The sequence below is a fragment of the Marmota monax genome, unplaced genomic scaffold (assembly GCF_021218885.2).
Source record: "Marmota monax isolate L192 unplaced genomic scaffold, Marmota_monax_Labrador192_F-V1.1 WCK01_AAM20220418_F8-fsc00012, whole genome shotgun sequence".
Lineage (NCBI taxonomy): Eukaryota > Metazoa > Chordata > Mammalia > Rodentia > Sciuridae > Marmota > Marmota monax.
Genome location: NW_026695227.1, coordinates 4,681,865 through 4,708,793, shown reverse-complemented (window position 1 = coordinate 4,708,793; position 26,929 = coordinate 4,681,865). Strand labels below are relative to the sequence as shown.

The 26,929-nt window shown below is 36.4% G+C and overlaps 1 protein-coding gene across 1 annotated transcript in view; it reads left to right on the top strand.

Moving 5' to 3' along the window:
• Slc15a5 (solute carrier family 15 member 5) overlaps positions 1-17,935 on the top strand; it is an 86,114-nt gene extending 68,179 nt beyond the window's left edge. The window contains exons 8-9 of the mRNA XM_046436204.1: positions 12,685-12,793; positions 17,373-17,935. Of these exons, the coding sequence (XP_046292160.1) occupies positions 12,685-12,793; positions 17,373-17,520 (257 nt within the window). The 3' untranslated portion in view covers positions 17,521-17,935. The remainder of the gene's footprint in view (positions 1-12,684; positions 12,794-17,372) is intronic.
• Positions 17,936-26,929: the final 8,994 nt, after the last annotated feature.

The following is a 26,929-nucleotide window of genomic DNA, read 5'->3' as shown; positions in this document are numbered from 1 at the left end:
TCTAATTTTTTGAGTTCTTTGTATACTCTGGATATTAGGGCTCTATCTGAAGTGTGAGGAGTAAAGATTTGTTCCCAGGGTGTAGGCTCTCTATTTACCTCTCTTGTTGTTTCTTTTGCTGAGAAAAAACTTTTTAGTTTGAGTAAGTCCCATTTGTTGATTCTAGTTATTAACTTTTGTGCTATGGGTGTCCTATTGAGGAATTTGGAGCCCGACCCCACCGAATGTAGATCGTAGCCAACTTTTTCTTCTATCAGACACCGTGTCTCTGATTTGATATCAAGCTCCTTGATCCATTTTGAATTCACTTTTGTGCATGGCGAGAGAAAGGGATTCAGTTTCATTTTGTTGCATATGGATTTCCAGTTTTCCCAGCACCATTTGTTGAAGATGCTATCCTTCCTCCATTGCATGCTTTTAGCCCCTTTATCAAATATAAGATAGTTGTAGTTTTGTGGATTGGTTTCTGTGTCCTCTATTCTGTACCATTGGTCCACCCACCTGTTTTGGTACCAGTACCATGCTGTTTTTGTTACTATTGCTCTGTAGTATAGTTTGAAGTCTGGTATCGCTATACCGCCTGATTCACACTTCCTGCTTAGCATTGTTTTTGCTATTCTGGGTCTTTTATTTTTCCATATGAATTTCATGATCGCTTTCTCTATTTCTACAAGAAATGCCGTTGGGATTTTGATTGGCATTGCATTAAACCTATAGAGAACTTTTGGTAATATTGCCATTTTGATGATGTTAGTTCTGCCTATCCATGAACAGGGTATATTTTTCCATCTTCTAAGATCTTCTTCTATTTCTCTCTTTAGGGTTCTGTAGTTTTCATTGTATAAGTCTTTCACCTCTTTTGTTAGGTTGATTCCCAAGTATTTTTTTTTTTTTTTGAAGATATTGTGAATGGAGTGGTTGTCCTCATTTCCATTTCAGAGGATTTGTCGCTGATATACAGGAATGCCTTTGATTTATGCGTGTTGATTTTATATCCTGCCACTTTGCTGAATTCATTTATTAGCTCTAATAGTTTCTTTGTAGACCCTTTTGGGTCTGCTAGGTATAGAATCATGTCACTGCAAATAGTGATAATTTAAGTTCTTCTTTTCCTATTTTTATGCCTTTAATTTCTTTCGTCTGTCTAATTGCTCTGGCCAGTGTTTCGAGAACTATGTTGAACAGAAGTGGAGAGAGAGGGCATCCCTGTCTTGTTCCAGATTTTAGAGGGAATGCCTTCAATTTTTCTCCATTCAGAATGATGCTAGCCTGAGGCTTAGCATAGATTGCTTTTACAATATTGAGGTATGTTCCTGTTATCCCTAGTTTTTCTAGAGTTTTGAACATAAAGGGATGCCGTACTTTGTTGAATGCTTTTTCCGCATCTATCGAGATGATCATATGGTTCTTATTTTTAAGTCTATTGATGTGGTGAATAACATTTATTGATTTCCGTATATTGAACCAGCCTTGCATCCCAGAGATGAATCCTACTTGATCATGGTGCACAATTTTTTTGATATGTTTTTGTATCCGATTCGCCAGAATTTTATTGAGGATTTTTGCATCTAGGTTCATTAGAGATATTGGTCTGTAGTTTTCTTTCTTTGAAGTGTCTTTGTCTGGTTTAGGTATCAGGGTGATGTTGCCCTCATAGAATGAATTTGGAAGTTCTCCCTCTTTTTCTATTTCCTGAAGTAGCTTGAAAAGTATTGGTATTAGTTCTTCTTTAAAGGTTTTGTAAAACTCTGCTGTATACCCATCCGGTCCTGGGCTTTTCTTAGTTGGTAGTCTTTTGATGGTTTCTTCTATTTCCTCAATTGATATTGGTCTGTTTAGGTTGTCTATATCCTCCTGACTCAATCTTGGCAGATCATATGACTTAAGAAATTTATGGATGCCTCCACTATCTTCTAATTTATTGGAGTATAAGGATTCAAAATACTTTTTGATTATCTTCTGTATTTCTGAAGTGTCTGTTGTGATATTGCCTTTTTCATCCCGTATGCTAGTAATTTGAGTTCTCTCTCTTCTTCTCTTCGCTAGCATGGCTAAGGGTCTGTCGATTTTGTTTATTTTTTCAAAGAACCAACTTTTAGTTTTGTCAATTTTTTCAATTGTTTCTTTTGTTTTGATTTCATTAATTTCAGCTCTGATTTTAATTATTCCTTGCCTTCTACTTCTTTTGCTGTTGTTTTGCTCTTCTTTTTCAAGGATTTTGAGATGAAGTATGAGATCATTTATTTGTTGGTTTTTTCTTTTTTTAAGGAATGAACTCCAAGCAATGAATTTTCCTCTTAGAACTGCTTTCAATGTGTCCCATAGATTCCGATATGTTGTGTCTGTGTTTTCATTTATCTCTAAGAATTTTTTAATTTCCTCCTTGATGTCTTCTATAACCCATTGATCATTCAGTAACCTATTGTTCATTCTCCAAGTGATGTATGCTTTTTCCTTCCTTCTTTTATCATTGATTTTCAGTTTCATTCCATTATGATCAGATAAGATGCATGGTATTATCTCTACTCCTTTATATTGTCTAAGAGTTGCCCTGTAACATAATATATGATCTATTTTGAAGTAGTGGGGTTGGCACTCAAGACCTTTCTCATGCTAGGAAAATGCTCTACCACTGAGTTTTATTCCCCATCTACATGGCTTTATCATGTATTCAATATTCTTTTTATAATATTTTTCTTTAGTTGTAGATGCACACAATAACTTTATTTTATTTATTTATTTTTATGTGGTGCTGAGGATCGAAACCAGTCCTCACACAAGCTAGGCAAGGACTCTACCACTGAGCCACAACCCCAGCCCTTATTCAATATTCTTCAACTCAGTTCAATAAATTTTCTTTTTTTCATATGTATCTCAGAATTTCTTGTTGATAATATTGCAGGAATTTTATGATCTTTTTTTCTTTTGCAATTAGTGTTTCCCCTCACTACAATTTGCTGGGATTATCATTATTATATAGTAAAATTATTAATGTTCATGTCTTCATCTGTACAAAAGTTTTTAAACTTTCTTATCAAATTTTAAGGGTATGTAAGTTGATCTCTTCAAGTTTTCAGCAAAATTTTCTCATCTTTAAATAGATATAATTTTTATCCTTATTTCTAATATATTTTCCATATTTTATTGGGGCATTATAGTTATACATAACTGTGAGATTCCTTGTTACATATTTGTACACTCACACAATAGGACAATATAACTTGGCCAGTGTCATTCCCCAATATTTCATCTTTCCTTGCCCACCTCCCTCCTTATTACAATATTTCCTCTTCTGCTATCAGGATTCAGAACTCCAGAGCAGTCACATTTTATCTTCTTCAAGACCTTAATATGCATCTTTAGTATTTTTCTATGAAGTATATTGTAGATTTATAAAGGTATCCTAAAAGATGTGCTTTATCATAAGAAATTTCTTGTTTTCTGAGATTTAAATAAGTTAAATTTTCTTGGAGGTTTCTTAATTAGCTCTTGAGATCACCTAATTGTTTTTATTATTGAATCTATCATTATTGTATGTTTAATTAATAGTTTTTTCCAATATTAAATCATTGTTTTGTACATGCAAGGGGTAATATGTGGTAGCAATTATGATTCTTTTGCTGTGTTCTGAAAAAATCCAGATGAAATACCCAGTTTTTCCATGAAACTTAAGAGATACATTCAGGACCTAATGTCTCCTTGTTTTATTTTGAATTGATTAATAATAATTATATGTATTTAGGGAGTACAGTGATATTCTGATACATGTAGACACAGTGGAATGATCAAATCGAGCTAAAGAACTTATCCAGTACCTCACATAGTTATTTTGTGTGTGTGTTAGGAACATTTAAAATTCCCTCTTATAGTTATTTTTAAATATTCAATTCATTATTATTAACTATAGTACCATGCTGTGCAACAGATCTTCAGAACTTACTCTTCCTGTCAAAATGAAATTCTACCCTTTGACCAACATGTCCATCTTTCTGTATCTTTCCATCTCCCACTGAGCCTCTAGTAACCACCAGTCTATTCTCTGCTTCTGAGTTTGCCGTTTTTAGATTCTATATGTAACTGAAATCATGGAATATTTGTCTTTCTATGACAGGTTTATTTTGCTTAATACAATATTATATCCTCAACCTTGTAGTTGCAAATATCAGAATTTTCTTAAGGCTGGATAGTATTGTGTTATGAATGTGTAACACATTTTTTTTTAATTCGTTCATGGACAGGTTAGTTGTTTTTGTGTCTTGGCTGTTACAAATAATGCAACAGTGAACATGGGAGTACAGACATCTCTTAAACATACTAATGTCAATTCCTTTAGCTATATCCACGGTACTGAGATTTCTGGATCACTTAGTAATTCTATATTTAGTGTTTTGAGGAACCCCCTTACAATTTTCAGTAATAGCTGCAACACAGCCTCACCAACCCTTATCTTTCATCTTTTTGGTAATAGCTGAATTAGTGACAAAATACCTGAGATAATCAACTTGTAAGGAGAAAAGGTTTGCTTTGTCTCAGGATTTCAGTCCACGGTCATTTGACTCCAGTGTTTTTGAGTCTGTGGCAAAGCATAACATCCTAGTGGGAGCGCATAGCATCCTAGTGGGAACACATAGCATCCAAGGAGGCCTGTTAACCTCATGGCAGCTAGGAAGCAAAGAGAGAGAAGATATCTGCTTGCCAATATCCCTTTTAATGCAAACGCCCCAGTGACCCACCTTCCCAAGGTTCTACCTATTCCCAATAGTGCCACGAGCTGGTAACCAGGCCTTTAAAACATGGAACTTTGGAGGACATTCCAGATCCAAACTATAGCAATAGCCATTTTAACACATCTGAAATGATATCTCCTATGGGCTTCAGTTTTTATCTTTCTTGATGTTGTGACAACAGGCCTTTTTTCTTGTATCTGTTGGCTAGTATACCTCTTGTGAGAAATATCTATCCTTTGCTTCCCCCCCACCCCCAGACCCTGGGGATCAAACTCAGGGCCTCACACATAGTAGGCAAGTATTCTACCACTGAGCTTCAACCCCAGCCTTTTACCCATTTTTTAAAAATTGAGTTGTTCAGTTTTTTGTATTTATGAGAACTTTGGAGTTCCTTATGTATTTTAAATATTAGCCCCTTATCCAACATAAGATTTGCAAATATTTTCTCCCAATCTGTGGATCTGTGGATTTGTATCTTCACTCTGCTAAGTTCTTTTTGTTTGTTTGCAGTTTTTTGTGTTCTTTGGTTGGTCAGAAGATTTTTAGTACAATGAACCCATTTGTCTATTTTTGCTTTTATGCCTGTGCTTTTGAGATCATATCCAAGATATTATTGTCCAGATCAGTATCCCTGAAGCAGCTTCCATTCCCTTATTAATACAAGAAAACATAGGTTTCCTTGTATTAATCTTACGTTTCAGATCTTAGGTTTAAGTTTTTAATCAATTCCAAGTTGATATTTTGTGGGTTAAGTCTGATTTCATTCTTCTGCATGTGGTTATTCAGCTTTCCCACAACCACTTGTTGAAGACGGTCCTTTTTCTATTGCATGTTCTTTATACCTTTATTAAAAACCAGTTGGTTGTAAATGTGCAGGTTTGTGGGCTCTGTTTCTGGGCTCTGTTGGTCTGTGTAAATGTTTTAATGCCAGTACCTTATGTTTGGATTACTTTAACTTTGTAGTATATTTAGAACAAAGCCTCTAGCTTTGTTCTTGCTCAAGTTTGATTTAGCTATTTGGAGTCTTGTGGTTCCAAATGAATTTTAGGATTGTTTTTTTCCACTTCAGTGAAAAAAATACCATTGGAGTTATGATGATACTTACACATCTTTTGTCAACAGACTTTCTTTTTTTATATCCCCCAGTACTGGGGGTTGAACCTAGGGATATGCTACCACTGAGCTGCATCCCCAGCCCTTTAATTTTTGTTTTTATTTTGAGACAGAGTCTCCCTAAGTTGCCTAGGTTGATATCAAACTTTCGATCCTCCTTTCCTCACTCTCTTTAATAACTGTGATTTACAGGCATGTGCCATTGTTCCTGACCTAATGTCTCATTTGAAGATCATTCTTTATGACTTTTCCTCATTCTTATTGGCTATTAAGTATTTTCATTTCTTCTTGGCTTAATTTTGGCAATAAATATTTTCACAAATAATCACTCCATTTCCATAATATTTGACACTAATGTTGCATATTCATAACCAAACCTTATTGTTTCCTCTGTGTTTTTTTGTCATGTATCCTGATTGGATTTTTCAGTTTTATGTATTTTGTTATATTTTCTTTCAATGATTCACTAGCTTTTAAAACTATTAAATCTATTTTAATATATTGATTTGCTTCTCTCATGTTTATTTCCTTCCTCTTACTTTCTTTAGATCTATAATATTTATTTTTAAATTTTTAATCTTAAATATTTAGTTTATTCATCATTATTCTTACTTTAAAAATGAAAACCTGAGCTGGGTACGGTGACACATGCCTATAATCTCAGTGACTATGGAGGCTAAACCAGGAACATAGCAAGTTTGAAGCCAATTTGGGCAACTTAGTGTGACCCTGTCTCAAAATAAGAAAATAAAAAAAGGTTGGGCATTTAACTCAATGGTAGAGTAATCCTGGGTTCCATCTTCAATACCACAATAAATAAATAAGAAAACCTATGTGCCTTTAAATGTATATCTGAGCAAAATTTTCATCTCTAAATTTGTAAATCTACTTTTCTCATTTTCTAACTACATTGTGATTATAGATCTTATTTATACATTTATACTTTAATCAATTTGTTATTGGAGAGCCATGTCTTTAATTTCTAGGAGTTTTTGTTTGCTATTGATTTATTTAAGATTTTATGAAAGGGTATATTCTTTATACTAAACAATGTTGTGCTCTTTAAACTTTTATCAATCACATTATTCTGATTTTCCATGTTATTAGCTATTTTGCCTGTTCCACCAAAAAACTGACAAGTGTGATATAACTATTCATAAGAATTGCTTTTCTATTCTATCCTATATTTCCAAAAGATTTTGTTTTGTTTTCATTACTTAAGATATGTCTATTAACAAATCTTCAATTCAGATTGTGCTTTATATCAATATAAAAAGTTCCCTGGGGTCACTTTGAATTGTTTTCCCTTTGAATTAAACTTTACCTGAAAGCTATAGGAGGTGGACCTAGTTAGAGAAAAAGGTTACTGGAGGTGTGCCTTGGAAGGATATAAGGTTATATCTTGTTCCTGGCCCTGTCCTTCTCTCTCTCTCTCTCTCTCTCTCTCTCTCTCTCTCTCTCTCTCTCTCTCTCCCCCACCTTCATGTACCTTCTGCTTCTAGCTGCCATGAGCTGACAGATGGAGCCATCTGACCGAGGACTGGAATATCTAAGGCTATAAGCCAAAATAAATCTTTCCTCCTTAAATTTACTTTCTCTGGAATTCTGACACAGCAATGAAAACATACTAGTTTTTTTCCCCTTCTTTTTCTTATGAGTTCCTCTTCCTTATCATTTTTAGTATTATTTTAACTTTGCCATTCTGTGCTAGGGTTGTTTCTTGTAAGCAGCGATAATTATATGTATTATAATCATTTTTATTTCCCATATTGGTCTTGTTTCTATTTACTCCTCTTCAAAAGGAGAGATTTACTGAGGCCAAGTTTATCAATTGGAAGTGTGTGTAGATATTTTTGTTGGTCTACAGTGAATGTGTGCCACTAAAGCCCAAGTTATTGTAGCAACTAGACTGCTTGGCTAAAGTGAGAAGTCTAACCATAGCACCTTCAGGTTCCCTAACACTGCTCAGATAGAATGATTGTAGAGTACAGTGTCAAGAATTACTGGCTATCTTATCCACCCAGAATTCATACCTACATTTTAATTCTGAGTATAAAACCTCCTTTATGGAGCATACCCTGCCTGTCTTCTGTTCTCATTGCTTCTTGTCCTGTGGTTTCATGGGAGTTGCTCTCCCTGATGTAGAAATATTTGGTACTGGGTAGTGGTGTAGAGGAAGAGCTAGGAATACTCCTTCCTCCTTTCCATCAGAAAAAAAAAATCAGTAATTATGCACCAGAGTCATGGCTACTAATATTCTTTCTAGAACTGACCTTGATTTCTGTGGTGGGAGCATATTCTGGTCACCTCCTATTAGTCCACTTGGTAAGGAAGGCACTCCCCACTGCTCCCCAAATAGGATGAGGTGGCTGAAAACATACTTCTGAACTGGACATAGATGAATTACAGCAGTTTACTGGTTATATATACTTACATTAAGGGAGAAGAGGGTTCAGTTTGCCATGCAGGATCCCACGGGGGTGGTGCCCAACAATAGTGTGAAAAAGCAGGGTGCATAGGGTGCAGGTTTTGCAGTAACAAAGGAATGTGGTGAGCCCTGATTCCTACAGAAGGACATGATTGGTTTGTTTGAATAATCTTGAGGGCTGGCAGGGAAGTGAAATCTGTCAGCTTGTGGCCTAGGTAAACTGCAGCTGATCTGGCTAAGAGGGGAACTAATCATGTGGGAACTTTTCCTTCGGGATGGGGAGCATATGTAACGAGAACTGGGAAACACACAGTTAGGCCTTTGGGGCTCTGTGAGGCTGAGACACTCAAAGCAGAACATGAAATTTATGGCCTCAAATATAGGGCATACAATCGGAGTAGAATACAATGTATTTCCCTTTCATATTAGCAACGTCATGTTTTTTCAGTAACATAGCATGTGTGGGCCTCCATGTATATATGTTTCTCAATAAAGTTTTAACAACTGTAAATGTAATGTAAATTTCTTCAAAGCCCACACAGTTGGTTGAATGTGAGTCCCAGGATTTGTATTGTATTGTACTGGGTGTTTAAGAAAGAACTTGGGTAAAGCTATTTCAAAGACTGCCACCTGGACATTTTTAACTGTGGAGCTAAGAAAATTCATAACAATGGCAATTCCCTTAGTAAGGGACTATCACAGGACCTTTGTTGTAAGGGCGGGAAGATGAGGGCTCTGCTGAGTCCTACCTCGCTTTACCTTTCTGTGAGTCAGTCTATAAAATAAAAGAACTGGTCTAGAGGATTCTGTGGTCTGTTTATTACTAAAATGGCCATATAAGTTAACATAAATAGAAACATTTTAGTTTTATTTAGTCTAATGCTCCGGAGTATTAGTATCATGTCCCTTTCTAATTAATTTCTTCTCTTAAGCAACTTGGAATATCCACTTCCTGGCGCACGGAAATTTCTAAAAAGTGATTTTCAATGAACACATAGATAAAGCTGAGTAAGTGCTATTTGGGGGAATTCTGAACAATGCCAAGTATTTCACCCAATTCCAAGTATTTCACCGGTGCTCTGCTACCTCAACAGTCTAACACTCATTACAAACTAGCAGTTTACATTATTAACACAGAACTAGGGATTGCTGTGAGCATTGATGAATGAGCCACCAGACTCTTATGTGGGCCCTTCTTTCTCATGCTGTCCCCTTCCTGTCCTCAAGAGCAGAGTTCTAGAAAGTTGAGTTAGTCTCATTCAAGACCTGAAGTATTTGTCTCCTTTTGCAAGGATGCTCCTGGTTTCAATCAGCTACTAGAAATGTCAGATGAAAAATGGCACAAATGTGAATTACGACAATAAAAGTTTATAAGCTACTAAAATAAAGTTATAGTACCTAAGAGCTGAGTCAACTGACAATGTTAAATGGAACATTTTACAACCAGTCCTGAGATAATGATAAAAAAAAAAAAAATAGGCACACAGAACATGAGGAAAGATCCAACAGAAAGCGAGCCCAAGATCAGGCTCTGATTATCTGATTTTCGTGTGAGCTACCTCTAAAAGGGACGGGGTAGGGGGTGATAATCTAAGTTTATGGAGTGCATCTGCTGGGTCCAGCCCTTGGTAACCAGCATCTCTTCTACTTCTCGTAGCAACTCATCAAAGGAGGTATTGATGTCATCATTTTAGGAGAAACGGAGGCTCAAATGGTCCAGTTACTTGCTCAGTAACAAAACTGCCCAATAATAGAAGCAAGATTTGACTTCAAAATCTGTCTGCCTGAGACCCCATTTTATACCCCATATTCCTCTTCACATAGATAATATCCATATAGGTAAAGCCAAGCTCTAAAAATCTCTGTCCATCTTGCTGTTAGTTTTTGTCCCATGCAATTAATTCAAACAATGGTTCTCTTTACCATGGAGTTCACTATGTAAGTTAGCTCTGTAGACAATGTCACATTATAGCTAAATAAGTAAAGAATATGGAACCAGAGTGAAGGTCAGCACTGCCAAGACAGCTGAACACTAAAAATGATATCAAAGAAGGAATACAAGAGCATTATCAGGAATTTGAATAGGTGATATGGCAGTCTTCCATTTTATTTCCTAAATAACTCTTCTCAAAATTGTTTTGTGTATACCTTTAAATTTCTACCACCTTCCTCTAACCTTGCTAGCGTTACATCCTTCTGTCCTGACACCCCACATTTCATATACCAAGTCACAGTGCTTCTCATTTGTGCCTGCCATGGTGTCCCCTCAATGACAGAAGCAAGAATGTTGGCATGCCAGTGGATCTGGTATTGTCTCCTGAAAGGCTGGTATTTGCTGTAATTGCACAATCTCTTAGAAATATTATGTTTTACCTTTAAAGATCTTACAAAATTTATATTCTTCTCCCTCATCTGACTTTGTTATATTATAACGATAGTCTTTTCAATTACTTATTATGGACCAAAATTCATGCTCCAAGAAGAATTAATGTCATGTTAATTCTGAAGCTTCACATACTCTGTGCAAACTCCTCTTACTCTAGCCAGAGAAACACGGTGATAAAATGGTATAATCGCATGACATGCAAAGTGCTGATGTGAAATGAAAAGGACAGAAATATGATTGGGATATTAATTCAAGAGAAAAAGAAAATAGGACTATTTGAATAGGACTAGCAGGATAGTTTAGTTCTTCCTGAAAATAAGTGGAATGTTATCTCACCTTATCTTGACCTCTACTCCAACTCTCCCCATTTAATTGCAACCAAATATTTGGTTCCAAATATTTGTGCATGCACGCACGCACACAGGCACACACACAAGAGCCACTCAATATCCAATACACAGGTATGTAGGGAAATACTCAAACTGCTCATTTAAACACCAGATGAAGGCATCATGTCAACACGGCAATAAAACCATAAATTTCCTTTGTAATGGCACCAAATTAATAAAATGGGGAAGTAGAACTTGCATAATAGCTCTAAACTCAGTACCAACTTTTATTTATGGGTCCAAGACTATAATGGACACAAGCTAATTTTCATGGTTGATCCACAATAATGGTCATTGGGAAGTTAAATGACAGAAGAGAAACAGCTTTAAATGGGAAATGGCACAATTAATCACAGCTGTCGTGCTTATGCACTTGCTGGCTATCAACCTTGAACAGAGCATTTAACTCAAATCCCACTCAAACATTTGCACTGTCAAGGGAAAGACGAAGAAACAATGGCCTCTCAATTGCTACAGCGCAAGTAGCAATCCACAACCCATTTGCCAAAGATGGCACTGAAGGTCCAACCTTTTAGGCACAGACTGTTTGTTGTGGTCCCGGACTCCCCTTCCTCACCCATTGTAGGAGCTTTTCCTTTAAAAAGGCAACAAAATGCCAAAGTGTTGGCATTTCAATGTTCAAGGTTGACCTGTTTCTGCTCTCCTAATGCATAATTCTTTTAAAAAAATATTCCACCCATTCAGAACTATAATTGAATTAAGTTCTCTCAGTAAGGATAAAGTTTGTACTTCAACATTCTATAATATTATATATCTGTAGTATAGTTGTTAATACTAGATGTCATTGCTATTTCTGAAGTATCGCTTTAAATTGAGTGTTGCATATGTAATATATATAATATATTGAATAGTAATGTATCAGAAACCACTAAAGATATGTTGAGTGTGTACATAGATACATGTAGATATAGAAAATGGAAAGAAAATTATAGCAATGATTTAAATCAATATTCAATATTTAAGAGCAAACTAAAGCAATTGCCTTGAATCCTGAATAAGTTTGTATATACTCAATTTGACCTCATAAGCAAGAGGGGATACTTTATTGGGGGGTATTAAATTGAAGAAATTACTCATTGAGTCAAAAGAAAATCTCCATGTCAATCAGCAATTGAAGTAATTTGACTAATAGGGACATTGTATTATAAAATAGCCCTCGATTTATCTAAGTTGTTAAAACAATGTAACACCTATCATCTACCTGCATTATCTCACCTGTCTAACAATTAGCAAATGCAACAGACTCTCTAATCGTGGAAATTTTTTTCATTCATTCAATACATAATTACTAAACAATTGACATGTGCCTGACACTGCTCTAGATACTGAAAGTATACGGATAAATAAGACAAACATGCTTCCTACAAATTAATAGCATAATCAGGATTACTTTCCAAACCCAGGGTTTGGTTTTTTACCTCAAAATATTTGGGGTGCTTTGCTTATCATTTTACTGTTAATTACAGAATTAAATGAATGTTGACAATAAAGTCTTAGATGAGCTTTTTGCTTTGTAGATATTATTGAAGCGAATAAAGCTCTATGAATTGTGGAATGATAAAATATTCACAGAAACGTACAACTCTGCAGTTGAATAACAATTACATTTGTTCCAAACAGGCAATTGGTTTCCAAACACATTAAACAAAGGCAATTTAGAAAGCTTCTTCTTCTTGCTGGCATCATTAACATTGTTGAACGTCCTGGGATTCTGGAGTGTTTCGCAAAGGTAAGTAAGTGTGTGGTAAGATGAACAATTTCTGAGTCCATGAAATATTAGTCCGGGAACCATCAGTGAGCCAATGGGAGTCCAGCAGGCCATGAATGGACATATCAGCACATTACAGAAATTTAACAGATTGTTCAGAGCAAGAAATTTCACTTTAGACTTCACTTTCCCACCGATCCTCCTAATAAAATAGTGCTTTACTCAATTCTAAAACATATTATAAAATAAGACTTTGTTCTTCATTACATAGTAACACTTTAAAATTAGAAATAATCATACTGATAATAAGAATGAATAAATCATTACCATTAAAAGCAAATTTTATTAAACAAATAGCTAGGAATCTAATGATGCTTGAGATTTGGATCCCATTCAGGCCTTTAAATCAGCAGTGACTATTTCAAGGTCAATTGAAAATGGTGCAAAAATCCCTTAGCCAGTCACCTGAGACCATTCAGTGACTGCATATGTATCATCTACCATCCGGTCATTGTCATTCCATATCCCACATATTCTTGGATGACTGTGTACTCTCTAACCTCTCTGGGTGTCTGTTTTCACACATGTGAAATAGAAACAATAATATCAATCGCTTCCGGGTTTTAGGGAAATGAATTTTGTAAATGGGTTAAGCACAATGTCTGCCATATAGCAGGAACTAAGCACTTTCCTCCATTTATCTATTGAGTCATAAATTATCTCACTTGTCATCACTTCTCCCTTGCCTAAATCCTTCATTCCTAAATCTCTTTGGGAACATTAGCTTCATGGAGGTAATATAGTCAACCGAGTGATGCAAAGCCAGTAAGGGAATGAATGCTCATAGAATGACGTCCATGCTCCTGCTCTCATGGAGCTCATGGTCCAGGGTGAGAGGTACTTAAACCCCATGCAAGGTGGAATGGGCAGCAAAACTAAAAGCCTAAGGCTCCCTAGATTACTGCATTTCTTACCCTCCAAAGTATATGAGTTCTCAAATTGTTCTTCCTTAAGTGCCAGTCTCATTTTTAGATTGAAAATGAAATCAGAGAATCTGAGGGTTACAGAAAGATCTGACAGGAATTTCCTCAGCTTTGCAGCAAACCAGATTCAGTAATGGAAACTGAAATTGAAGGCAAAGTCTCTTTCCTCTTCATCCACCTCTCCAAACTCATTAGGAATGTCCATCTGTCAACTCACACAAATCTGCACTGTCTCTCAAATTCTCATTCTTTACCCTTCTGTACGATTTGACCTTGTTTTCCATGAAGTGGTTTAGAAGGTGGTTTCCAGAGTCAGCTTAGTTAGATCCACTTCCACAACTTATCAGCTGTATGAACTTCAGGAACTGTTTAACCTCTCTAAGCCTGGGCTTCTTTGTTTGTAAAATAGAAACAGAAAGAATAGTAATTGGTCCATACAGCTGTTATGTAGAATGTTAGCAATAATAATAATAATAGACTCAGACTTAGCCTTATGATCCCCTCTTCCTCCCTTTTATTCTTCTCCTAGACCTATACTGAGGTGTGACCAAGAGTACCATGATTTTGGACTCAGTTCAGATAGAACTTGCACTGGAATCAGAATCTACTAGCCCAGGGATTTACTCATTCATTCATGCATTAAACCAAAATGATAAGCATTGTTCCATGTATCAGAGAAACAGAGTTAAACCAAGCAAAGTACCAGCCTACATGAAGCTAACATGAGTGCTCAAATTAAAATATTCAAGTGTGATTGTTCAACAAATTAATTCCTGGAAGGAATTGAGAGATAGAGAAGGAGATAAGAATAAAAATATACCAGGCACTGGAGATTGGAGGAACTAACGTTAAAGTACTAAGTAATAATGTAGAGTTTATTCAAAAATAAATCTAATTCTTTCAAGATCGCCTCCATCTCTTGTCTACTTTCTTTTCTCCTACATATTTTTAGGGAAGAGATGGGGGTGGGGGTGGGGTGTGGTTAAAAGAGAGAAGAAGAAGAAAAGGAGGAGGAGGAGGAGAGGAGAGGGAGGGGAGGAGGGGAGAAAGTAGAAAACAAAGAATGAAGGACAATTAATTTTCCATGTATCAAGCATATGGTGTCTTAGCATGCTATATACATACAAACAACTTCATTTAATTTCCAACACCTCCCTGTCACATAGATCTTACCACTGTGTAAATACAAAAACTAAAATGCAAAGACAAGTAATCAAATTTACCACATTCTCATACTCTTCAGTTGGACATTTTTATGCATTTTAGTATGAGAGATAATATGTAGGAGAACAAATCTATGAATATTATCTGTGTACTTTATTTAAAAAACAATTATGACCCTTCTAGAAGTTAACCAGTATGCTTGTGCATTAACATGCTATGCATTAATATTAATAAAGTAACTCAAACACAAATTTGATTGTCTCCAAAGCCCATTCTCCTATACTCCTAAGAGTATAGGAACTCCTTCTAAGTACCAGACAAGGGTGATAACCCCTAACTCTTGTCTTTTGGGGGAAAACTAGTCCCTTTAATTAAAGTAACGACACTCATTGCCACTTGTTGATCAGCAGCCCCACAGGAAAAGAATGGATGTTGCACAAGAAGAAAGGAGAATGCAGAAAATTTGGCTCAAAGAGTAATAGGTAGAACCAACTATGTCAGTGTGAAAGCATGCACTTCCCTGGGGACCTATTGGCCATTGTGATTGCACAGACCAAGTCAGAAGTTAGCCAAGAGCCCTACGGAATGGAAGGGGGTGAGATGAGTGTCCACAGTGAGGAGGGCATGGTTCCAACTTATTTCTATACTATTATTGTCAAGCACTAATGAATCAGAGGATGCAAAGAATGAGATTCACCATGTCCCAGGGACAGTATTATTGAAATATGTTGTTTATAAGTCAGGATTGATCTCAGGACACTTCCTATCACAATCCAATTTTTATCAAATCCAAGGATTTACCTGTTCAGAGCCAGGTAATTGTGGCAAATCTATCAAAAACAGAGCAGTCCTACTGAAGTTAGTGAATTAATAATGAAACAACATCCTTACTAATATTCAGGTGACCTTAGGTCTGTATTAGTACCAAAAGGTGCTCCTCCCACATATATCCATGGGATACAAACCTAGTGTTAATCCTAAAACCCAAGTAAGTTTGTCAGGGTCACTGGGACATCACCTCAAATCCCCAGCAGAATACAGTTAGAAATTATCCATGAATGTCAGACCAGAATTACCTCTTACATGAACCAAAACCAAAGACAAAGGGAAAACAGCCTCTGGCCTCCTGCTATAGATAGCAGAGTTCTCTTCAATCACATCTGATACAGTGCAGTGGTTACATGTTATACTTGAAGCTAGCCTGTTTGGGGGTGAAGGAATGAAGCAGATGAAATGTCTTTTCCCTGCTGAAAAGTAATATTAGGTAAATATACTTAATGTGCTTAATGTAAAAATGTATCCCATATTGGATGCTAAAATAAAAATAAAGGTGTTTGGGGGCAAGGGGCAAGAGAGCATTGATTTTTATAACAATGCCACTGTCCTTCCAGTGTTGTAAAATACATCTAAAGGTGCTATTGCTGCCCTTATTTTGTCAATGATAACAAGTAATTATCTGTGCATAACCTGTAACAATTATTGAAAGCAACATAAATCAGAGAGAAATAATCAGTTATTCAGGTGGTATTCGTTCTCCTGAAGTTATTTTTAGCAATATATTGAGAAGGAAACAAAGGTACAATTAGCTTCTGAAACCTTCTAGTATCAAAAATCGATCTTCTGTTTGGTCTTGGTCTTGGTAATCCTATGTATATTTGATAAAATTGAACTTCTAGATCATATTTCTTTGTTTCTTGGATAAATATTTATTGAACATCAGCAGCATATTAAGTCCTGGTGTAGGCACTAGGAATACAGTGGATAATTTTAGATAATTTTAGGACCAGCATGCCATAGAAAAAGTCGAGGATTTAAAATAATCAAGTAATGGTTTTAAAGCCAGGCTCTGCCTACTGCTATTTATATAAACCCTAAAAAATCTATTTAGCCCTAAGAACTTCAGTTTTCCAATCTGTGATGTGGGGATGATTCCATACCTCCCTGGCATGGTGTCTGGTATTTACAAGACACTCAGGAAAGGCAAGGAGTTGAGGGTGGAAGAGTGAACATTCTAGAAATATAGTCATGGATCCCTTCTTTGACAATGGCCTAAAATAGTCAAATAGTCTCAACACCATGTCTACAAGTCCTCAGTGCATCTCATAAGTCTTTATGGGTGCAGGCAACTTTTTCCCTTGCTGCAAAATGTTAAATGCCAAATCCATAAGGTCAACAGGGTTCCACAGTCTCACTGGCAGCATTGAAGGGACTCAGTGCAGGTTATAAGAGAGCACCACCTAAAGGTCCTTATGAGAGCCTTAATGTGTACTAAAACTCCTCCTGCCATTTTATAAAAAGACTGTTCTGGTGAACAGCACTCTTAAATAATCATCCCGTTGTGCCAGTATCTACGAACCCGTCATAAAAGGTAGACAAGTACAGGAGGAAAGCAAATGATTTATCAAGTCATCTACATCTGGTCCTAAGAAAAGCTTTCTTTCTTTCTTTTTTAGATATTGTAATCTAAATCATTTTAATGCCCAGAACATCAGTGGAAGTAATCTTGAAGAAACACTTCTCCTCCATGAAAAGTCTCTGAAATTTTATGGCAGCACACAGGAAATTTCTTCAAGTATTGATCTTTGGGAGACAGCCCTATGAAACTGTATTTGACTCTACCTGTCTTATGAATACAGTATTTGTTGTTTTTTTCTTCAGTTGAACATTTGTATGCATTTTAGTATGAGAGATAATATGTAGGAGAACAAATCTATGAATATTATCTGTGTACTTTATTTAAAAAACAATTATGACCCTTATAGAAGTTAACCAGTATGCTTGTGCATTAACATGCTATGCATTAATATTAATAAAGTAATTTCAAAGTATAGATAATTCCTCTCATCAGAAAATGACAATTTCCTATATGCCAATAATATTTTATAGCTTTTTACGATGGTTCAGCCATTAAAAGCAACCTGTAAGATATTTTTAGAGTTTTAACAAGTCATTAGAGGCAAAATAATAGTATGTTAATATTCTTTCTTTCAGTACATTTTTTAGGCCTTTATTGCTGTTCAGGTGTTATGACCATATACTATATAAGACTGAGTAAAATTTATGTGTTTTTCTGCTATATTGGATCTTGATATAACACTTTCAAGATAAAACTTAAGGAAATTTTCTCTGAATTCAAAATCAGTGTTGCTAAAATGAGGTCTTTAACAAAGAGAGACTATCTACACACTGAAGAAGTTGAAAGATCAATATAGATGATAGAATTTATTAGGATTAAAGAAAAGAGAATTTATGGAAGGTCAAACTAGTGCTGAGAGGAGGGTAAATGACCAAACCAAGTAGAGACACTTACAGGGATTCCCTGACCCAAATGACATCATTTGGTCTCCACTGCTACAAATCAAATGCATTTGGAAAAATCATCTTCCAAAAGGATTTCTTTTTTTTAATAATCAAAGAAATTTGGACACCTTTCTTTTAATCAAAATGGCTCTCCTCTTTGTCACAGTGTTTATCAAAGTTTGGTTGAAGGCTGCCTGCTTCAGGTAAATATTTCTTGGCCCTAGACAGACTGCTTTAACCCACATCTTCTTCAGATTGAGGTCCTGGAATTGGTGGGCAAAAACACTCAAATCATTCTTATGCTCCCTAAAGTTTGAGAGGCACCGCTTTCCAGGATGGTTCATGCTGGATAGAGTAGGAGGGTCTGTCAGCTGATTGCAAATGATTCTGCAATTAAGCACCTCCCCTGTGTATACATAAAATATTATAAATCTGTAGAATAAAAGATTTATTCAACTTGATTAGGTATGATATGCATTTTTAATTGCAAAAGAGCAGCTGTAAAGCACCAGGTGTTTCTCTTACTCAAATTATTTTTTTTGTTGTTTGCTTGTTTGTTTTGAGGACAAGCAAATAGACTCTTGCAGGCATAAATTCTTTCCTTGCTTTTTGAATCCTTCTTTGTTTAGCATTTGTTCCCTGGCTAAGCAATGAGGCAGACCCCTAATATGCCTTAGAAGCTTTCCTTACTGCAAAAGGTTAAATGCCAAGTTTGCAATTTGGGTTTAATGAACGCCCAAAAGATCAAGAAACCTCTGGACACCTCATCTCAGTACAAATGGGAAGCTCTAACAGTCTCAATCCCTCTTAGAAAAAGAATCTGCCTTATTTTGTTACCCCCTCCCCCACCCCAATTTGCCTTCATCACCTTAATTTCTTAATGTTTTTTTACAATAAAAAAGTGCTCATTATGCTTTCGCTTGCCCTTTGAGATGAAAGATCTACAGAATTATAAAGTTGACCCAAAGCAAACACCAAAAGAGCTTAGAATTCTCACATTGGGGTTGACACTTGTGATTAGCTAAATTGCGGTAACTACACATGCTTCCATTCGGAACAGGATGCATTCACACAGCAGTTTCTTCTCTAGTGCCTAGCAACATTATCATTGAGCACCTGGAATAGTTTAGGCATTAAGTGTAATTGGTTTTGCTTTACATAAATCTGTAGCTTTGTAAATAAGCGGAGCATTTCAGCTTCTATATAACACCAATTAACTTAAAGGGATGCGTTGTTTGCAGAAGCCTGCTGGGCTCCGTACTGTACTTCTCTGGTAATATGCTCAGTGGCGGCAAAGTTCTGTGTCCCTGCAGTGTTCCATTTACTCCAGCCACTTGGTGCCAAGGGTCTATACCAGCCACTCATTTGCTCCAGTTTTCAGTGGTGGTGAAAGGTTGGAAAAATGCAGTCTTCTCTAAGAAGCTTCTTCTGTGCTCTATTTCTGTCCATGAGTGAGACCTGAAAGGCAAGATTTTTGAAAATGTGTTCTGTGACCCACAGAGCACAGGTCTGACCCCATGGGATCCTGTCCACAACTGACAGTGACATCTCTTTCCTCTTCCTTTTTTTTCTTGTAATACTTCGATGCAGCCAAAAATTACTGCATTGAGCCTGTGCATACAAAATGACGAAAAACATACTCTTATTACATGAATTTATCAGTGAAAATGTTTCTATCAGTGTGACTTTTTTCTTAAGAGCACAAAATAACACTCAGATTTGTTCCTGGAAGGTGGGAGATTTTTTTTTTTTCCCAAGCTTTTTGGATACTTCCCCCTTGTTATCTCTGTGCTCGGCTTAATCCCTTATCTCTCATATCCCCTTCAGGTAATCTTGATTTATAGCATTCATTCCACCCTGGCCAACCTCTAATTCCCTTGGTTTCTGAGTGTTTTATCAACTCTCAGAGTAACAATAGCACCAAACAGTTCATGATTCCAATAAGTTTCCTATTAATAATATGTGATTTACAAATGGAAGGAGAGAGAACAACTTCTTCTGAAAACTGTCAGAATTCCTTGTTCTATGAGAACAGAGCTTCTGCATTGGTCCCCTGGATCAATCCGGCAATGGTCATATACCATCTTTACTGCAAGAGAAGCCAGTGTACAATTACTGGTCACGGGCTTATGAGTAAAAGCTTCAAATAAAATCAGCTACCAAGTGATGACAGCACACAGGTGCTGCTAAATTCAGGTCTGCTTGTAGAGAGCAAGGAAATTAAAGGAATCACTAATAACAGCAGCTCATATCTATGTCACCCTTTACAGTTTACAAGTTGCTGTCACACACATATTATCACGTTTGATCAGCACCAGCACTCGGGGAGGCAGGCACATTTTAGCATGCCCATTTGGTAAATGAGAAATTGCAACTCTGAGACAGTAAGTGATTTATCAAGAGTTACAGAGAAAGCAGGTGACCCAGATAGGACCTGAACCTTGGTCTGCCTGCCCCTCAAGGGCCAGCTCCTTCTACAAACAACATTCATAATGTCACCAGTACTGGATCATCTGCAACCCCTTCAAAGCAACTCTCTCTACATCATCCAAAAGGCAACGAGAATGGGAAGAAAGATCACATCAAAGTGAGAGACACTAATAAAATCGTTAAAAAAAAATCATCTGTCTAATGTCTCTTTTCCCCCACTCACCTTGCCCTTTGGAGCCAGGCACCATTCTCCTGTGAATTCACCCCATTGAAAACCCACTCAAAATGGCCACATTCGGAGATGGGTCCCAACACAAAACTGTTCTTTCAGCTCTCCTTTCATCAAAATGACCTGGGCATGCTACAGTTGGTTCCAAAGTACCTTGATAAAGAACAATTTGAATGAAATATATGTATTCCAAAATCTAATTAGTAGTTGTGAAAATTCTCATACTACATGCTAAGCCTGAGATGCAGTTCTTCTTGTTGGGTATTTTAGCTCATTTAGCCATCACAATAACCCTGAGTTAAGTGCAATTACTAGCTCCACCTTATAGATAAGAAACTGAAGCATAGAGGTGTTAAAAACATTCCACAGGTTATGCAAGCTGGGTGGACAAAGCCAGAGCACAAGGGCTCTAGCTGCAAAATCTGGGAGCTAGTTCCCTCCACCTAGCTGCCTCTCAGCATAACTCTTGTCTACAACAGTTTTTTTTAGATATTATATGCTCAGTGGAATTTTAAGGGAGACACCTTAGCACAATGGATTTCATTATTTATCTCTCAACACATAAGAATATGACTTACTCCATGAAAAATTACTGAATCAAAATGATAACTCTCAACACTCCCTGGGTGTGCCCTTTCTTCCCCTTTCATAAATAATGACTTGTCTCTTACTTATGCACAAAGACACAACTCTTTATAGCAGTGAGCAGGTACATTTACTTAAGAATTGTTAGATGGGTATTTTTCCATTGTCCCACAAATCTCAATGTAAACCATCTGTTTCTTGCATAAAACAGTCATCATTAGTCAAGATGGGAAGTGGAGGTCAACAAGGCTGTTTCCTTAGCACCTACACAGGCACTCCCCAGGATCCTTTCAGCCCTGTTTTCCACCAAGTATAAAATGATCTAGGACAATCAAGGATCTGGATGACAAGACTCCCTAGTCCCTCTCTCTGGCTGTGTGTCCCACTAAGGTCATCCATAGTAAAATATATGCTAATCAATACCCGGAATCATTTCCCCAGTTGATGCACTGTCATTAGCCCACTCAGAGACCTTACTAACTATTAAATAATAACAGCACCCAAACTCTAATCTATCATCCATCACAGACAGGTTGGAATCCATTTACTGGCTGAGAATCAGGTTGTTCTGAAGCCTGCCAACCCACAAGTGACCAAATCGCATGTAAATAGAGTAATGAGTCAATAGCCTACAACAAGTGTCTATTACCATGGTAGCAGCAAGTCAGGGACATATTTCATGACATTTATGCAAAGAGCAAGGCAACAATTTTATGATTCTATCAGGGGAAAAAAAAGAAGGAGAAGAATGAAATCCATGGGAGGCAGGAATTTAGCAAAAATCAGGGGGAGGGTGTTTTATCATCTAAGATACCACCAAGAAAACATCAAGAACAGTTTTAATTTCCCCCAAGCAATCTATCGAAGTAAAATGAGAAAGTGAGTGGAGAGGACATGCTGAATTTTAAAATAAGAGAAAGAGTTCTCTTTCAGAAATGCCAGAGGGGAAAGTGCACACATCAAATGTCAGTGTAGTCAGTGGCCATCTGGAAACATGGATTTCAACTGTAGTGCAATGCCTTGCACATAGTAGGTGCCTTGATTTGCATGAGTTGATTATGACCCCCTCGTGTATAACAGACTGATTTTTTTTCCCTTTCCCAAGCCTCTCTTAGAGTTAGACTGTTCTGACCCATTTCCATGGTGTGTCCAGAGATGCAAACTTTTTTTCTTCATGCGCCTAGTGCAGTTCTGCCTTATTCCGTTGCAGCCAACCGTGGCTGAAAGACAGGAACAAACAAGATGGACAAGTGTGGCAGTGAATGAACCGGTTTACTGCAATTAGAAGTTCACGGAGAATAAATTATCCTCTAGTTCAAGCTGTCCAGCAGTAATTCTCATTAATAATAACACTTCAACAACAGTCTGCTTCCCACAACGACAGTGAGTGCGAGAAACTTTATCACTACTCTTGAAGCAGGAGTCGCATCCCAGACGGCTAGCGCAGATTGCCATATGCAACACCCTGGAGAAGGTTTCAGTTACAAAGGAGCTCGAACGTACAACTGGCCATGAAGTTCACTGGCTAGTTCACAAGCTTTCTCCTCTAATTCACGCTAAATAATAAGTGAGTCTTCACATTAGTAAGTCTACTTTCCCAAAATCTCTTTTCTTGTCTGGGTAGGGACACCTCTTTCACTAGTATTCTGATTTCCTATATTTGACCTTGAGATTATAGAGAATATGGGCTGTTTGAAGTCAGAGATTTTTGTAGCAATATGTACAGAGAGATAAACCGTCTATACTAGAAAACTCCATGTGGGACTCTTCATGTTGTTTCTCTACTGGGTCAGCTTCAAGTTTCTTCAGAGCTTGGTGGCTGGCATTCATGGGCAAGTGATGCAAGAAAGAAAGAAAGCCAGGCAGAAAACCTATTGCCTTCTATGCTTCATTCAGAGCTATACAGCATGACTACTCTGCTGTATTTATTAAGGCAATCATAAATCTCTGTCTAGATTTAAGTTTGAAACCTGGTAATATTCCTGGACTCCTTTTCCCATGACTACAGGGTAGTCATGCTGTATAGGGAAGGGAATAGACACCATCTCTTGTTGAGTAGCAAGATTCTAGAATCTCATCTACAACAGAAATGTTTCTGTGTACATTCTAAATTTAAAGATAGATAGTTATCTGCTAGACAAATAAAGGGTAGGGACAGAAGCATTCCAGGTAACCTTAAGAAGTAGCATAGGGCTGGGGTTGTAGCTCAGTGACAGAGCGCTAGCTTAGCACATATGAGGCACTGGGTTCGGTTCCCAGCACCACATAAAAATAAACAGAATAAAGTCATTGTGTCCATCTATAACTAAAAATTAAGAAAAAATAAGTACCATAAGCAAAAGACCAAAGTGAGAAATAAACAGCATAGCTTATTCTGGGAATGGCAGATTATTTGGTGTGACTGCACCACAAGAATCAATGGCAGAGTAGGATGACAGATTTGTATTTTCAAAAAGACCACCTGGTCAAAATGTCAAGGATAAACTGGCAGGGACTAAATAAGCCTTAAAGAACCTAGTTAGGTGACTACTGCAATATCAGTTAGAGGTAAAGAGGTATGGGGTTAGAGTGATAGAACATAGAACAGAGATGAGAAAGAAAAAAAATAAGAGATTCAAAGAATAATCAGAATAAACCATATTTTGGATTTCCACTGAGCATTTAATTATCGCATGTCATTTTGTCAATAAATCCCTCTTATTATTTTCATGTCATATGTAAGGAAACTGAAACACAGAGATGTCAGGCTGCTTGCCCAGGGAAAGCCAACATCTATGGAGCCTAGCACTGAAGGCCACACAGTTAATCACAAAGATGTCCTGACTGGATGTGCTAGTGACGAGAGAAAAGGAGTCCAGGAATATTACAAGGTTTCAAAATGAAGCAACTAAGAGACTGTCCATGCCACTTAACTAGCTAAATATAATCAGAAAGACTGGTAAGTGAAAAAAATGTGTTTGTACATAATGAGTTTAAGGTGTCTGTTGAAAATATAGTGATTTACTCTGCCCTATTTAGTGATCTATACAAAGCACAAAGTTCATACAGAAATGGATTGCAGTCATCAAACAGTTACACTTAAAAAGAACCTTAGGGAACATCTAGCCAAATTTTTATATTTATAAATGAGGAAGTCTAAGTCCAGATAGGCAATGTGACCTATCCATAGGTAAACACCTGTGTAATTAGTAAAACCTCAGCTTTCCTCAGTCCAGCTTAGTAAAATGTGTATTTCCTAAAGAATTATTAGAGAAGAAGAAAAGTATCAATAGTCAAATACTGGCTTCAACAAATTTAATTTGGTTTGATTTCTGTAGGACTTCTCAAGCAGCCTTATTATGTGCATTGTAAATTGCTAAAAAGAAAAAGACTTGGTGTTTAGAGTCTTCTAAATTCACTGCACCACTTTTCAACACTGGTGTTTACTAGACCCTGGGTAAGTGCTAGTAGGGTGAAAAGTGCATAGTCCTGAGAATCAGATAAGACAGGATTTGAACTAAGTATTTACCAAAGAGTATCTGGGAAGCCTTTAACATGTTATTTAATCTCACTGAGATTAAATTAATTTCCACATCTGCAAAATAAGAGTAAGACTATATTCTTCCCAGTACTTTGCACATTAACACACATACTAACATATATGGTGCAGACCTTCAGACATGGAAATGGTCAATGCCAATGAATCACCACCTATTTTTCCTTCCTCCTCCATCAGCAAATATTTATTGGATATCATCTATAGGAAGGAAGGGAGTTAGAAAATATTGTTGCTTAATCTTAGACTTAGGGCAGATTGTTTAACTATAGTTTTGAAAATTGGAACTTCTTAAACTAGGGCAAGTACATACATTCAATGATTTTTATATGGTATTTCTCTTGTTTAAGTTTTGACATTGGATCTTCCAAACATTAATTTCTCAAATTCTTCGTGGGTGTATACTAATTAATATATTTCTCATCATTACTTCAGAAAAATGAAAATCATTTGTCTTTCCCATTTATTTTATGCCAAACAAAATTTTTACCCACTAGTAAGATTCACCTTGATATCAAACCCTAATGCATCCATTTTGAGACCAAAAGAGAAAAAGAGGCAGAATTTTCATTTATCAGAACAAAAAGTTCTCGATTCTTCATAACAAGTCTTCACTCCATGGAATTTGGAATCCTTCCTTCCTTTCATAATTGAACTGTAGATGGAGTTAGAGCATCGCATAGACAATCACCATATAAAAAGCAAAGAAACAAATAGGTCTGGATTACACATGAAATCTTTATATAGTGTTGTTCTTTAAAACAGTGGAATCCTGGTAGAGTTAACTTATTTTCCTCTTTAAGGAACAGAAGTTGTTAAATTCACCAGTACACCTGCCTTAGCATCTTAATAAAGAGTAAAATGAAGTCTGCTGATTCACCATGTTTGCTAATGGTTATGTACTACATTCTCATTTGGAAGGCAGAAAGCAAGTCAATAAACAGAGTACAGGCCACCTACTGCGAGCCCAGCCTTGGAAAAGGAAGTGTGTGGGATGCCAAACTCACTGTAAAGACATGTAAAATCTCTTGGCAGATAGAATATTCATTAATTAACAAAGTCAAACATAATATGCATAATCAAATGTTAAAATGTATATAAAAGAAAGAATATTAGACATTAGGTTTCATCTGACACACACCTATGTTGTAGACTAAGCTTCTAGATCTAACTAACACTGCAGAGAAAACACAGGGGATGTAGGAACATGTTGAGTGACACTATAGGGATGCAATCAGCAAAATCGAGACACAAGGAGACTCACAGGATAAAAAGTTCAATTTCTGTCAGAAAGAAAAAAAGAGAGAGAAGATCCACCTTTAGATTGCAAGAAGGTTAAAAATCATATTAATCCAGTCCAATATTGGGACTTATTTAAATCTTGATTTTGTAAACGAATGTTTAAGATCAGGTAAAAAAGAACATTAATAATATTTGAAAATATTAAGGAATTATTGTTAATTTTTATGTATGATAAAGACATAGTGATTATTTTTTAAAGAATCCTTATCTTTTAGATAGCTACCTGGAAATACTGGTGCATAAAAATGCCATGATGCCTAAGATGTGCTTCAAAATAGTTTGAAATGTAAGGAAATGGATGAGAGTTTACATAAATAAAAACTGGCTATGAGCTGATAAATATCAAAGTTGGGATTTGAGTACATAGAATTTTATCATGCTATCCATATTACTTTTTTGTGTGTTTGAACTATTCTTTAATAAAAAAAATTTAAATGTGTTGCAAATGCTATCAGTGTATCTATGATATATACAATTAGTTGCTTAACAGATTCTTCTTGATAGTCCAATTTTTTTCGTTTAATGTTTGGAAGATCCAATGTCAAAACTTAAACAAGAAAAATACCATATAAAAAACATTGAATTATGTACTTGCCCCAGTTTAAGAAGTTCCAGATTTCAAAACTATA